This window comes from Carassius auratus, chromosome 27 (genome assembly GCF_003368295.1).
Source record: "Carassius auratus strain Wakin chromosome 27, ASM336829v1, whole genome shotgun sequence".
Taxonomy (NCBI): Eukaryota; Metazoa; Chordata; class Actinopteri; order Cypriniformes; family Cyprinidae; genus Carassius; species Carassius auratus.
Window position 1 is genome coordinate 20,878,688 of NC_039269.1, and position 15,025 is coordinate 20,893,712.

General features: G+C 37.3%; 1 protein-coding gene across 2 annotated transcripts in view; it reads right to left on the bottom strand.

Annotated features, from left to right (window-relative positions):
- Positions 1-15,025, bottom strand: part of LOC113045842 (thymocyte selection-associated high mobility group box protein TOX-like) — a 55,658-nt gene that overhangs the window by 13,314 nt on the left and 27,319 nt on the right. The window contains exons 2-4 of one of the 2 annotated variants that reach the window (XM_026206537.1): positions 14,775-14,840; positions 12,485-12,592; positions 3,716-3,961 (exon numbers count right to left, since the gene is read on the bottom strand). In XM_026206537.1, coding sequence (XP_026062322.1) covers positions 3,716-3,961; positions 12,485-12,592; positions 14,775-14,840 — 420 coding nt within the window. The remainder of the gene's footprint in view (positions 1-3,715; positions 3,962-12,484; positions 12,593-14,774; positions 14,841-15,025) is intronic. The other variant, XM_026206539.1, reaches the window with a different exon arrangement.

Consider the following 15,025-nt stretch of genomic DNA (forward strand, 5'->3'; position numbering starts at 1 on the left):
GTAAAACAAAACCAAGAGGCAGGACAAGCTCTCTGGCAGTAACTAAGTGTGAAATCAGCGACAGATTGTTTAATCATACTTCAATAACTAGCGAAATTTCTCAAGTTTACAGCGAATGGATCAACATGGCTGCTGAAAAACAATTCAAATCGCGTTTGTCAGAGCGGGGTTGTAATGGTATTTATCATCTGAGCTCACCATTAATCTCCACTACACAGAGGACAAAGGCTTGCCAGGGATGAATAGAGGTCACGTGACGAGGTCACAGACAAAAGCCCTAAAGGTTGCCTGTTCTGCACTTTTTAAGTTTTAAATAACAAATGGCTGCCTGGGCTGGCTGTTTTTTCATCAGATCCACTGACCCGTGCTGCAAAGGAGGTCATACTCATTTGATATCAATTTCTTTTAAATCACAGGGCAAATTGTAATCCCATGTACAGTAGGAGACTATTTGCATGCTTATCTTCCTATAGTGTGCGACAAAGATGCATGAAAGGGACGAGAGAACCCAGCTTTCCATGGAGTCCAATGACATTTTAAAGGGAGGAGAATAATGTCTACTTTACTCCGGCTTTCACTTCAGGGGCACTTTCATGTCCTTCTGTTTCCATTAAAAAGGTATAAATAGCTTAAGTGCTGGACTAGATCAGAGCCAATTGTTTGCTCAGGGTAATAAAACCACAGCCCAACGATAAGGTCTTTTTCAGGCAGAGTAATGAGGGTGTATTTCATGTCCTTGCGTTACTGTAGATCTTTATAAGCTAAAAGACACGCTGGCTTTTTTGTTTACCCTTTTGATCATCTGAAATATATTCCGGCATAATCTTAGCTATTAATTTCTTTTGCTCTGGAGTTAATCCGCTTCAAAATCGCCGTTGTTTTATGTATGGCAATAATACCTTCGTCCGTCTACATGAAGGAAAACACCCAATATTTATGACATGCAGGAGTACATAAGAGAAGTGAGTGAGGTAATTTGGAGTATAAAAGCTTAAAGACGTATTACACCATCTGTCATTTGGACATGCCAGAGTTTAATTGCTCTAATTTTACAAGAGCGCACGCAAATACATGTCTCTTATTAAGCATGACTGTAAATGATCTATGTGAAAGCAGCCTAATAGAAGTGGCCTGTCACACTGCACTTTCAAGGTCTCAAATGTGGCCGTTTTGCAGCGTGCTGCAAACTGTAGGCTTTGCTGCAAATTTACAATAAATGGAGATTTATGTCCATTACTGTTCCTTTTTTTTTTTTATTTAGGCCACCGCTGGATGAGGATTTAGTGGCTTTTGCGCTGATGATGGACGATCTCGCTGCATTTTGCCGCTCACGCCCTCTCTCTCTCCTCCGCTGTCAGCTCTGTTTAGATTTGCACATTTTACACACATCAACTTGTGCTTATTTAAGCGGACACGTGGCTTTCTGGAAAGCAAACCTTACCTGAGCGTTTCCAATAAATTTGTCACGGTGTATGCGAATCAGCGAGCTCATCAGAACGGCCTGATAAGATCTCATCTCCCACGTTTTACGTTTAAAAAGCAGCCTTCCCGTTTCTTAGAACTGGGGGATCCATTAAGCCATCCGGCGACATTTACTTTCATTCTTTTTAATGGAACGAGCAAGGGCGGTGAAACCTTATGAGATAATTTTCCTTTTAATCGAATACTTTTTAAGGTGAAGCACATTTCACTCAACTATCTCTGCTGGCTAAACAATGCAAGCTCTGAGACCTATAAAATGAATGCAAAATGTAAGAGGCACATAAATGCACTCTCTGTTCCACCAGAGAAGGCAGCTCCAACAGGCTAATGCCGAGAGAAAATTAATTCCATCAGCTAGCTCTTTCATTCTCCACTGCAGCTACAAGCTCTCTGTCCCGTTGCCTGGCAACCATAATTCATAGCCGCTCTAAATGGATGTTCTCCAAGCACTGAGAACATTAAGGTGAAAAGAACAAATGCCTTTGTGAATCTCAATATCTTTCAGTGTGCATGTCACTTGGAGAGTTTTATTTTTTTAGCCACCCATGTGTATGTTATTCTTTAAAAATCTTTTTGATGGGAGTTTAAGAGGGGCACTACGAAGGTGCATTTTCCCAAAAGAGCAACAAAAAAAATATTTTTCTGATTATTATGACTGTCGTTGTTTCACCTTCGGGCACTCATTTCTGATAAAAAGATAAATCAACTGTGCTTGTATAATCGAACAAAGTTCAAGAAAAAAAAGGTTACTATTAACAGGGTTTCTCGCACTGAAAAATAACGCTCAATATTTAGGTTTGTCCCCAAACATGGAGCATGTGGAAAACAATAGGTGAGAGATGAAGAGGAGAAGTTTCAGTTTGACTCGAGCGTCAGATAAGCAGCACATCTCACATTCATCTTCAACCACAGTTAGTCACAGCTCACCAGCACTTCACATGTGTCATAATCACATTATGAGGTTTCTTGCACTTGACCAAAAATTGAAGGTTTGGGTTTCGTTTCTCCAGAAGTAGCAGCGAATTGTAGATATTTGTGATCAATATCCACATTTTATAAAGATAAGAGAAGGATAAAGTAACAAATTAAATTACTATGTACAAAAATGATATAATTTTGATGTGTAATATATCGACTACTATAAAATATTCAACTGAATATTTATATATATACATCACACACAACATTTTGTTGTATACATGTATACTATGTATATGTCATAAGTACTAACACTATGTGTGTGTGTGTGTGTTTGTGTGTGTGTATATGTTTTTTATTAATGTTATTTTTTACATATTTTTTTACATTCATAATAATTAACTAAATATTATATTGTCACATTTATTTAATTTATTTTCTTAACCTCATATATTTTTAAAGATTCAGTTGTAACATTTTATTTTCTTCAGTTTTACTTAACCTTATTCTTCTGATTTATAATTTTTTTTTCTAAGTTTCAAAGGTTTTTTAAATGTATCTACAATTTCTGAATGTACTGTACAACTATACTGTACAGCTACATGGCAAGCAAAATGCATTAGGAGGAGTGCCTTGATGCTAAATTATATTTAATTAACTTAATCCAATGGGGAATTTGGCATTGTTTCACTGTGTGTTAAATCACATTAGCTCTCATTTGCTGGGTGCTATCTCAATCATCCTATATGCCGCTCCAACCTCTTATAATCTCTGTTGAGGTGTTTCATTTGTGTCAATTAAATCATTGTTTGGGCACTGAAATGACTTTGGTGTTGCGTAATTCTGTCATGCAAAATGCATTAGTGACATCTCAAAGGAGAGCATGTGCATCTTACAATGAAGTTTCCTCCACATAGAAATAATCAGTTTTTGGTCATTTCCATACTACTGTAGATTACATGGAAGCACAGAGTAAAAAATATTAATAAGGTAATGTTTTTTTTTTTTTTCACATTGTGACTATTTCACAAATTGCATGAATTAGCTTTATAAATTACAATGTGATCTATCTCAAAATGTGACTTGATTTCTCTCAACTGCATCTATATTATCTAAATACATTATAATGCTGCTTTATATCTCACAGTGTCACTGTATAACTCATAAAGCGACTATATGTCACAATACGATATTTAACACGCACAATTGCAACTTTATTTCTCATAATTGTGACTTTATATCTCAGACTTATTTTAAACTTTATCCCATGATTAGCTGGAAACGGGCTTCCATCAGCCTCAGTGCCAGTACTCACCACTGAGAGGGAGTTGGTGAGCAGGCCACCATCTTGACCCAACATGTTTGGGACAGACATGCCCTGCAGGTCCATTCCTTGCAGGTGAAAGTGGTGCAGTCCGTTCTGGGAGACAGGGGGGCACAGGTGATGATACGTTCCGGACTCAGACTCGGGCAGGTGTGCCAGCATGTGTTCGGGGAGGGTGGGGGGAGTTATAGGTGGGATGTTGAAGTCTTCGTCCCCAAGACTGGGCACTGGGTAGGACTGATGGGAAGAACAGAGACAGAGAGGTTACGTGACCCGTCAGAACACAGATTACATAAGTGTGGCTGCATGACAAAACCATCGCTTTTCAAAAGATGATTCATTTATGATTGATTAGTCATTAGTGATGATGAATACGATGCATTTTTCTCATCTATTATCATTTATTCAGAGGTAAACACAATAGAATCTAATACAAATGGTATCACGTAAAAAAAAAAAACCACACATTTCAACTTTAAAAGGAAAAAGCTAGTGAATAGATGGTGAAATGCAATGAGCATTCTTGACAGAGTGTCTCCAAAGGCAGCATGAAAAGCCTTTCCAAACAGTTAGTCTGAAATACTGCACAATGGGGGGTGAACCGTAGGCTAGTACAAGGACAGACTGTCCATTTGATACTAATAAATAAGAGAATTAAATGGGTTACGGCACGAACAGAAAAATCTTGTTGAAAACCAACATTCTTTGATGTTCTATATTCTGCCACTGAAACGATCCAGCAACAGCGATGAACCAGGCTGTATCAATAACAGAAAAAAAGACTAATCACAACTACATACGCAGCAAATGAAACGCTGAATAAAGTACATCAAAGTGCGCTGCACATTACAGTGATTCATTCCTGCTTTTTGAGCCTTTGAGGAAGTAAAATTATATGCAAATGGTCAATCAATCTCATTAGACTACAACAAAAGGCTGCTTTTATGAGGCTGAACAGTCACTTGCGCTTGGCTGTGAAGTTTGCTTTGGCTGCTTTAAAACAGGCCGTCCTGCGCTCTGCCTCCTCCAGCCAGTCAGTTTAGACCGTGATGAAAAAGATGTAAAGCAGATAATGAGATGAAAGGCTGTACAAATCATGAATTATTCTGTAAACACTCCCTTGGAGTAAAATACTGTAGAAGAATATATACAGTTATCAGAAGGCAGAGAGTTTACTATCTGTGCTGACTATCGTGCCGAACCCTTCACGAAACGCTAAGCGCAGATGCGACTCAAAATGACTCAAACGTTCCCTCTCTTTTTTACCTTCAAAGGGGCTCCTCTTTTCTGCTGCTTTATTATCTCTAATACATAGCTTTTATTTGCAGCAAACTAAACGAACCTGTCAGACAGCCAACTACAGGCAATTAGGTATGAAATTGGTTCCAAATTCAAACTCAACTCAAATAACGGTCCAACTGTTACTTTTAAAGATTGCAATAATCGTTTTAATGAGCTTCCTACTTCTGCCTCTAAAAGCCAATGTATCATGCTCATTTGCATATTTGATTGTGTTGTGCCTCACAGATGTCTGCGTTTGTTTGCGGGAAATATGCTGGCATAATTCATACAGTAAGGCCCTTAGAGGAATGATTTTACTGCCAAATGAAAAAAACTAAATCACATAAAACAAGACGACTGTTTGCAGTGGCTTACATTGCCGTTGATACATACGAGTGATGTGCTTATATTCAGGAGAAAATTAGACTAATAAATAAGAGCAGGAACCGATGGCAGGTTTTGAGGTGCAATTATGTTTGTGTGTTCTAACGGTTATAATATACGTGATGTTTCTTAGTATCCTGTCTTTCTTTTTTTACACTTTCCTTTTTTTTTTGTGACACTGAGATGCGTAAACAGGCAGCTAAGAAAGAGAACACAGGAAATAAATAACCCTGTGCTGTGGTATGTGGCTCTGAAAAAAAAGTGATATGCACAAAAATTAAGAGCATTGCAAACATTTGCTACATCTGTGTGTTTTCGTTGTGAAAAAGAAGACTTTAGATGAGGCCGTGGATACAAACGTATCAAAACATGGTGTCATTTGATCTGATCAACTCATTTAACTAGAAACTGCAAAAACTCCGGCTAATCTGAATAAATGCATTTTCTGAAGGGATGTATGTGCTATGAGTCAGACCGTTTTTCCAATTCCAGCCTGTTAAAAAAGAAATGTTTAAACTGGAGTCATGTCATTGGTAATCAAAATATTTCCGCATCATCTTATGAAACTGAATACAACCTCCAGGTTCAGAAAGTTCTGATTTGAATCACATAATATGAAATGAAGTAAATAAACTTTTTATTTACTGAGTCAGGGCTGTGGGAAATTACCCACACAATATCTGTACATTCAGTTCAGTGTTTACTATTCATAATCCACTTACATTCAAATCGCTATGTGTAATTTTAACATAATTTCGGTGTGCGGTTTTCCTCTAAAAGCCTAGCTTTTCATTTGACAATAAACGAAACATTGAAGAAAAACTACAATTTCTGTGTAAATCAGGACTTTGGATGACACACAGTTTCCCAACAACCCTCATTAGCATTGCACGCAAAGAAGGGGAAGGGGGAAAAAACGACAAGTTTTGAGATCCACAATGTGCAAGTCCTAATCCATTTCATGTGGCATCATTTCTACTGGACAACAAATCTCTCAGGGAGCTGATTGCCTGTCAAATAGCACAAGGGTAATGGGACTGGTGGGAGATGAATGGCAAGTGAGCAGGAGAGTAATTTAAATCTACTATCAATTACTGATGATGGTCATGATGGCTGTACGGGATCATTGTCTATGGGCGACTTCACAGTCAGCAGTCAATCAAACCTTCACAGCGGAGGGGGAGAGAGGAATAAACTGGGGGAATAGTTATGTATCTGATGTGGTTTACACTGACAATAAGGAAAAAATGAGAGAGAGAGAGTGTGGAAAGATATGAGGAGAGCTCTTGTGTTTTGAACATAGTGTAGTGAGTGAGTGAGTGGCAGAACTGCTTCACCAGCAAAACGCATTACGCATTAAATTACTGCAGCCTCACAATGGAGATGTAGATTGTTTATGAGCTTTCCATCTTGACAGCCGTAAATCAGCTCGTCATTATGAAAGAAGAGCACACATGCTGAGATATGAGGTGGATGAGAAAACGTGCATTTCAAGATAAGAGATACGCCCCATCATTACGCCACAAAATGCGTTAAAACAAATTTAGGAGATGCTTTCTGATAGAAATGCAATTTCGACGGATGAGTGAAACTCAGGCTAGTTGTCACACGGGGAAGAAATCATATGTGTTTTGATCTCTAGCAGTGGTTTTGTAACTCTTTTCAATATTTAATTATCATCTTTTAATAACTGTAGTGATAAAATACATTTTTAAACATGATAAATGATAAAGAAAATGTAATACTTCTACATATAGGAAAATAAATGTATTCTTTTTTATTATTAATTATCTTAATAATAATACATTTTTAATTATTACTATTATTAATAATACATTTGTTGAGATTTTATATTCTAAAACTGTATTCAGGGAAAGTCACATGAATTTAAAACACATGCAGTTTTTTTACAATTATACTACAATTATAACTTCTGAGTTGTTGCATTGTTTTGTGTTTAATAGTTGTTTCACTGTTACATTTTTGGGTCAAATTATATTTTTGTTGTGACAATTTACCCCATAGTGTATGACAATATTCAGTATTTTTACTTAGCATTAGCAGTGCAACTCTTTAAAAGGTGTTTTTTTTTTTTTTCTAGTCAACACTTCAAGGTATTTGCCTTTGCAGAAATTGACTTTCAGAAATAAACCTACTCTATTTAAATGATCACTCCAGGATTGGCTGTGGATCATTACCCAGAGCTCTATGCGGCACAATGTTGTCATGCCGTTCCACCAATTAAATTGCCAAAGAACAGCAAAAGGAAGCGTAAACAATGGTAACCTGCCCCCGCAGATGAGGCTGCTTTTTCATAACGTAATTTTGAATAATGAAGATGTCAGGTTAAATGCTACAGTAGTTAAATTTAATAAGGTGCCCTATTTTTTTTTCAGCGACTTTTCATTTGCAATCTAGGATGGGACTGTGTAAGAGAGGCAACGAAAGCTATTCAGCCTGTAATGAATACCTCTGGGACCCAGGGGCGGTGATCATTTGAATGCAACATTCTTTGGCCGGGCCCCCAAAACAACCTCGGACCCGCTGAGCTGCCGATTACTGTTGAGAGCTTCTGGATAAATGCAGAAGGGCTTGTCTGTCTTGTGCTAGCATCAAGGTCAAGCATTCTGAAGGAGGTTTTTACTTTGTCTAATAGAGGGGACACGAGGGCGTGTGAAGCCACGTCTGACCCGAGCGGCCGCATCACACTCGGCGCGTCTTATAAACCGTATGGGATCAAAGCATACTGGCGCGGTGCACAAGCAACCACTCCCTGTCCGACACGCTGCATCTATGCCTTTGAGCAGCTTATGGCTCATGCATGCATGAATATGCAATTCATGAATATCTGAATAATGCATATTATGAGAAAAACAATGCTAGAAATTGTATTTAAGATCTGGTGAAATATTCAATAAATATGGTGTATATGAACATGGGTTTGGCTCAAGAGAACATTTTTTTTCTGTATCTGAAGTACACACACACACACACACACACACACACACACACACACACGCAAAAACATGTAAGAACAGGCCTCTTCAGTCCCAGGAGAGAGCACAAGGTTAGTTTATGCATGTTTAAAATGCACAGCTTTCTCCTGGTCCCACAAGAGCTCTGCAACATCTGGGGGGAGGGGGTGGGGGATAGATACGAGCACCTCTATATAAACCCACACCGAAATCTGACAACCCCCCCTCATCAGAGACTATATACATGTCAAACCATCACGGTGGGCAAATATACGCTTCTGTGCAAGAAATAAATAACACGTTGTATCTGTGCTGCTCTTATAGTTAGTATAGTAATAATATCAGATACACTTCCTGTATGCTGCTTTGCATGTTATGACACAGATCAAGCAGTTTCAACCGAGCGAATGTGATGTTAAAAATCAGTCTTATCAGATTTAAACAAAAAAACAACAGTTGTTCGGTGAACACTGCTCGCTCTGTGAGTCAAAGCGGGCACTTTCACAAGTGGTGTCTTTGAGTGGAGTCCAGAAATATGAGAAGTTTGTATATTTTTAGTGTTCGGTGAGTGTATGCCTGTAGTCAGCTTTATCTAGCATCACTGGCACATGCTACTTCATCTTTCTGCTGCATTAAAATAAATAAACGTTGATACAGAGCGCTTGTGGGCTGACATTTTGGGTTAATAAATGTGGCTTTTATTTAATGGCCAAGAAACACATGGTTTGGGTTGGAAGAAGGGGGAATGAGAGGAGATGGTAAGATAGGAGAGAACCTGTGTGCAGACAGACAGTGCTGGTTGATGAATGCTCTGTGTATTTTAACATCTCATTGACTGAGTCTTTCTTTATTTTCTTTTTCTTTTTTTGTAGGCCGTTATTATTGTTATGTTTTTTAGAGAGGAACAGATCTCCACATCCAGAGATGCTCAGATGGATAACAGTATCACATTTTTGTCACTTCAAGCAGCTACGAGGCTTTCAAAAGTGTTGTCTGTCGGTGGGAATGTTTTGAAGGCGACAAGTCAGGCAGATTTCAACCAAGAGATTAACGGCAGTTTTTAAATGTCATTTTAACACATGCCAGTTTTCTTTATAAAAAAGTCCCTCTTATCACCAGCTCAGTTAAATTTCCCTTACATTCAAATCATTTCTGTAAATTCTGTCCTCCGAACTGAGAGTAAAGATGTAAACACAATAAAACCGCTGTCAAGCATTCTGACGAGATTATATACTGAAGATTTTAATATAAATTTTTACTGTGTTCTTAGGTACATTTTTTTCATAATTTTTCCATTCCATTAATAATATATTGGGGCAAGTTGTCGAAAATGTTTAATTATTAAAATTATTTGAAAATAATTATAATTAGTTTTTTTATTAATTATTTTCTTTTAGTTTTATGTCTAATCATCTGGCAAAGGGTCTACCAATGAAAATAATCCTTCAGGCTAACTTGGGTGCATTTACATTCATGAATGTTGATTAATGTACACTGTTCCTTTCATGCATACATACATAATACATACATAAAAATTCTTCACAGTTTTATATTTAGTATTATAAATAGCAGAAACAGTAAAAAAAAAAAAAAGTTGACACATTTGAAACAGCGAAAATGTAGAAGGTAACATTCAAATATATAAATATAAATATATTTGAATGTTACCTTCTACATTTTCGCTGTTCCAAATGTGTCATAACTTTTTTTTTTTTTACCGTTTCTGCTATTTCTCAGCCTATACTGTTATTGGCTATTTAATGGCACATTCCATTGTGACAACGTACCCCATGTTATGTCCCCACTATGGCATGATGAACTATTTTTTTTGGGGGGGGGACTTTAAGACTTTAAGTTATGTGTCAATACAAAAACTGGCTTATTAAAGCTGCAGCAGGTAACTTTTGTAAAAATATATTTTTTACATATTTGTTAAACCTGTCATTATGTCCTGACAGTAAAATATGAGACAGATAATCTGTGAAAAAATCAAGCTCCTCTGACTCCTCCCAGTGATCCTATTGCCATTTGCAGGAATACATTGCTCCCGGTAAGAAACAACCAATCAGAGCTACGGTCCGTAACTTTGTTTGTGTTGAAAATGTAGAAAAATTTATATAATAAGCGAGTACACCATGAATCCATTTTCCAAACCGTGTCTTTAGCTTGCCCTGAATCACTAGGGTGCACCTATAATAAGTGTTTATATTCGGACTATTTTAGATTGCTTCGGGGTACCGCGGCGGAGTAACACAGTACCTTTGTGATTCTTCATAGACATAAACAGAGAGAAGTAGTTCCGGCTACGATGTTCTTCCGCAACACACAAGCAGTTCTGTTTATTAACCGCTAGAGCGTCAAAAGTTACCGACTGCAGCTTTAATGACAACCATTTACATTTTCTTTTTCAGATCTATCAAGTATTCAAGAGTAAAATTGACCCTCAATGGTGTTTCCCTGCATTTGCATTAAATTCTATTTTGTATGTTTAATCCAGTCTAGTTTTGGCCTGATACACTACACACATTTTGACTCCATTTAGTGAGAGAAAAATAGCTCATTCGAGTTCATTAAAAAATCTTACGGTTCCCCCACCTCCAGAATCCTAATTTAAAAAATACCGTCCACGATGCTTTGCTCTTTCATCTGCAACCATCTGAAGAGCCACCTCTAGTTTCAGTATCTCTGCACATAAATCACATCTGTAACGGTACACTCAACATCATTGATCTCACCAATCACTCTGAGGACTGGCTTATGAAAGTAACTGGCTCGTCCATACCCGGTGCACAGACCTCGGCAGCTTTTCGATTTTTAAAATCAACCTAAAAACTATCAGATCAAATCAAAAGTGCTTCTCTAACCATTCATATAATAGCCATGATCCTAACACTTGGCCTTGGCCGCTCTCCAGGTTGCCTTTGGTTTGTATTATAGCGCAGATTAAAAGACACAATTGCAGTACATGTTTTGCCTTTAGCACTGAGGCTGCGGATGCTTTTCAGCTTCAGTTTTAGCTTCGCGAGTGTGAAGTATAAAATAGGCACAGGGGTACGCTTCTCTCTAATTCGGTTAATGTGTGTTTAAAAGCAGGAGAACGCTTTGTTGCTATGTACCACACAGTGAGGTCAAGGTGAATTCAACTGTTGTTGCCAATAAAAGTAATTACCTGCTCCCAACAGAGGGAAATAGAGAAGTCGAGAGAGAGAGAGAGAGTGAGAGAGAGAGAGAGAGAGAGAGAGATATGTGAGGACCCACTAAAACAGCAGAAAATACTGTCGCTCATAAGCAAGAGGAAATAATATGTACAAAGAGTTTTAAGATTCAAAGGGAAACATAAAAGTAGTGCTAGACTCATAGCAGCTCTAAGATAACAGAAATCCTATTCATACACATAAACTCAGTGTGGAGCTCAGTGGCAAATAAAAGTGTGATCTACACAACAATGGAGTGCAGGATGCAGAGACAGACGTATGTTATACTATGGTATCCTCACATAATGTTTCAAATACATCAAATGAAAGTAAATTGTTGTAAGCTATCTCTCTATTCATCTTTTAATATTCATTTTATCTTGATTAAATCTTTTAGAAAGTCAAGTAACTTAGTTTTTCAATAAATATTTATTTTGCATTTAAAGCAAAAGGGAAATTTGCAGTAACATTTGCTTTGTTGTCCTACTCGTTTATTAAATGAATTCATCATAGGACGATAACTGATATTTACTTTATTCATGTTCTCCCTATTAAAAAAATAAATGTACTAAAATGTATTTGAAATGCATTGATTTGTGTATATATATATATATATATATATATATATATATATATATATATATATATATGTATACATATATATATATACATACATACATACATACATACATACATATATATGTATATATATATATATATATATATATATATATATATATATATATATATATATATATGTATATGTATATATGATTTAGACAAAACAGTGTTATTGTAAAAATAGCGTAAATGTAAAAAGGGTCCATATGGATGAGACACACACAGCATGTAACACACAAATAATGTAAGTTGCTGTTATTTTGCACTAATGGAAATCTGCTCGGCGTTGGTGTGGGGTTATTTACCCATGTCAGACGGGGGCCGTCCGTGTGTGTAGGGGCATCTCTTTTCCAGTGGCCGCCGGCCTGTTTGTTGCTGTGCTGCGTCTGGCTGGGACTTGCAGGCACGCGGAACTACAGTGGGATGCAAGGCCAAGGGGTCAACCGACACAGTAGGGTAACAAGAAACGATAGCACATGCAAGACTCCATTCAACTTTCATCACTCTTCAATCCTTTTTTTTTTGGCTCTGTGCTGCTTGAGATTCTCAGTGCATCTTTCATCTCCACCGACATTAAAGCTGCATCAAACATGTAGCTTGAGCACCTTAAATACAGTGCCAATGCAGACAATGCACTTTGTAAATCAATTTCAAGCTATGTAATGGGTGGAACAATAGGACCGTATGCAGCTTTTCTTGTTTAGAGAGGTATAAACTCTATGAAACAAACAAGTGACCTGTAATTCAGTGCACTTTCCTTTACATTCTCCTGAATGCATTTGCTACAGCACACTGAATAATACATGAGTCAAATATCATTTATTTATTTTTTCTCTTGCTATTGAGAGCCATAACACCATTGGGCTTACTCTCTATAGCCTACAGGTTAGACTGTTATTCTCACTAATTCTCTATATCATAATGCACTGGTAATGCTTATTGAAGAGCTTTAAGGACTCGCATAAGATTATGTATAAGTATTGTGTTTATACGTATTTCAAGAACATAACCTAGAACGAATGAATGTGACTTTCAACATGACATCATAATAAGGCATTTGCATTTATAATTATGACTAGTGAGTGAATGCCAAGTGACAGCCTTTAGTTACAGACAGCTGTTTACAAATACATATAAAATATTGATTGGTCAATAATTAAATGTTCACTGACATATTTGATTAAATCAGATTAAATTCGTTTTTTTATATTATATTATATTATATTATATTATATTATATTATATTATATTATATTATTATAGGTTGTTTGACTAATTGACCTCATTAGTCAACTGATTGACCAATATGCCCAATGTTTGACCAGGTCTTTCTCTAAAAAGATTTTTCTGTCAGCGCACAAAGAGCTAAAACTTTGTGAAACCACAAGCAAATGTGTTCTTGATTAAGTTTAAATATACAATTTTCGACATGCGTGAGAAAGGTGTGAATTGCACCTTCACACGTTTCAGCAGAACAGGAGACCTGTTAAACATTACTTATGTCAAACCAAAAGACAGGAGATGTTTTGAGCAGCCTGCCAAACCATATGGACAGGTTTTTTTCCCCCCTTAATGCGTGTTTCATTATTAAATTAACTTTTGAAAATGGAATGATTATTCATAACACTATTTTTAACTTAACATAAGTGAGATGTGGAGGGAGGGGGTTGTTTTAGAGCAGGAGCTATTTCACATTACACTCTACACGTCTTACATTAAAGGCCAAACTCTGTGATCCACAAACAGATTGAATTCGACGCTTTCATTGTGTTTACTGCATCAAGGCACTTTGCAGAAAAGCTGTTTTTAACCTTGAGTAATATTTCAGCATCCCATTGTGTATAGCGTTCGAAGTTTGAAATGTCAAAATGTAGCTCATGACAAAAACAGGAAGGAAATGTTTTAATAGAGCAGCAACATCACATATAGCCTGCTGCAGGTTAATAAAACTTGCAGGGAAAAATACTGCGGGAAAAATTCCTGGTTACAATTTTGTACATGCACACATGATCAGTTTGTCTATGCTGCATCGGGCCTCCTGTCACATGGCAGAAACTAATTAACCCGTAGCCTTAATTCATTAGCCAAACGTGTAAAAGGACCCCTAAGATAACCTGCTCTCCTCATGCAGGCATGTTCACCCTTGACCTTAATGCACCCACCTGCATGCTTTAGTTTAAAAATGTAATCAAGCTGTGCTTTTTATAGCTTGAGTCACTGATGAAACAGCCTTTTATCTTTGTTGTTCGAACAAGCACAAGTATGCTAAACTTCCCTCGGTGAGTAACGGACGAAACTAGAGGAGCATTGCTCTGAAATGCTGCAGTTTGCCTTTTATAGACCCGTGGCCTTGTTTGCAGTCCGTACTGTGTGTAGTTTTTAATGAAAGTGTGAATGGAGGAAATGAAAGCCTGCGACAATATGCATTAAAGCTTCATTTCATTAAGCTGAGACAAAGCTTTAAATGCTTTGTTTACATGTTATAATAGCCCCTGATTATGGTGGCGACTGATAGCGGCTCTAATTTGCGATGCGCCGGCTTAAATTTGTTTAATTACGACTTAAAACAAAAGGAGTGAGCAGTAATTAACCCACCTGGTTCCCTGGCACAAAGTCCTGGCTGGGCTCTGGCATACTCATGAACATGTTTTCACTGTCGTACTGCAAACAGATAGAGAGAGGAGAAAAAACATTAAATAAGCAGTCAGAAATTTTCACTCGACACACAATACGAGCCACAGAATGAGAGAGAGACGCAGAACATGTGGTTGGTATTTCTGCGCAGTGCTTTCTTCCCAAAACGCAGGGCTCAGAGACAATTAGTCTTTGAAGTCCCTGCCGTATCA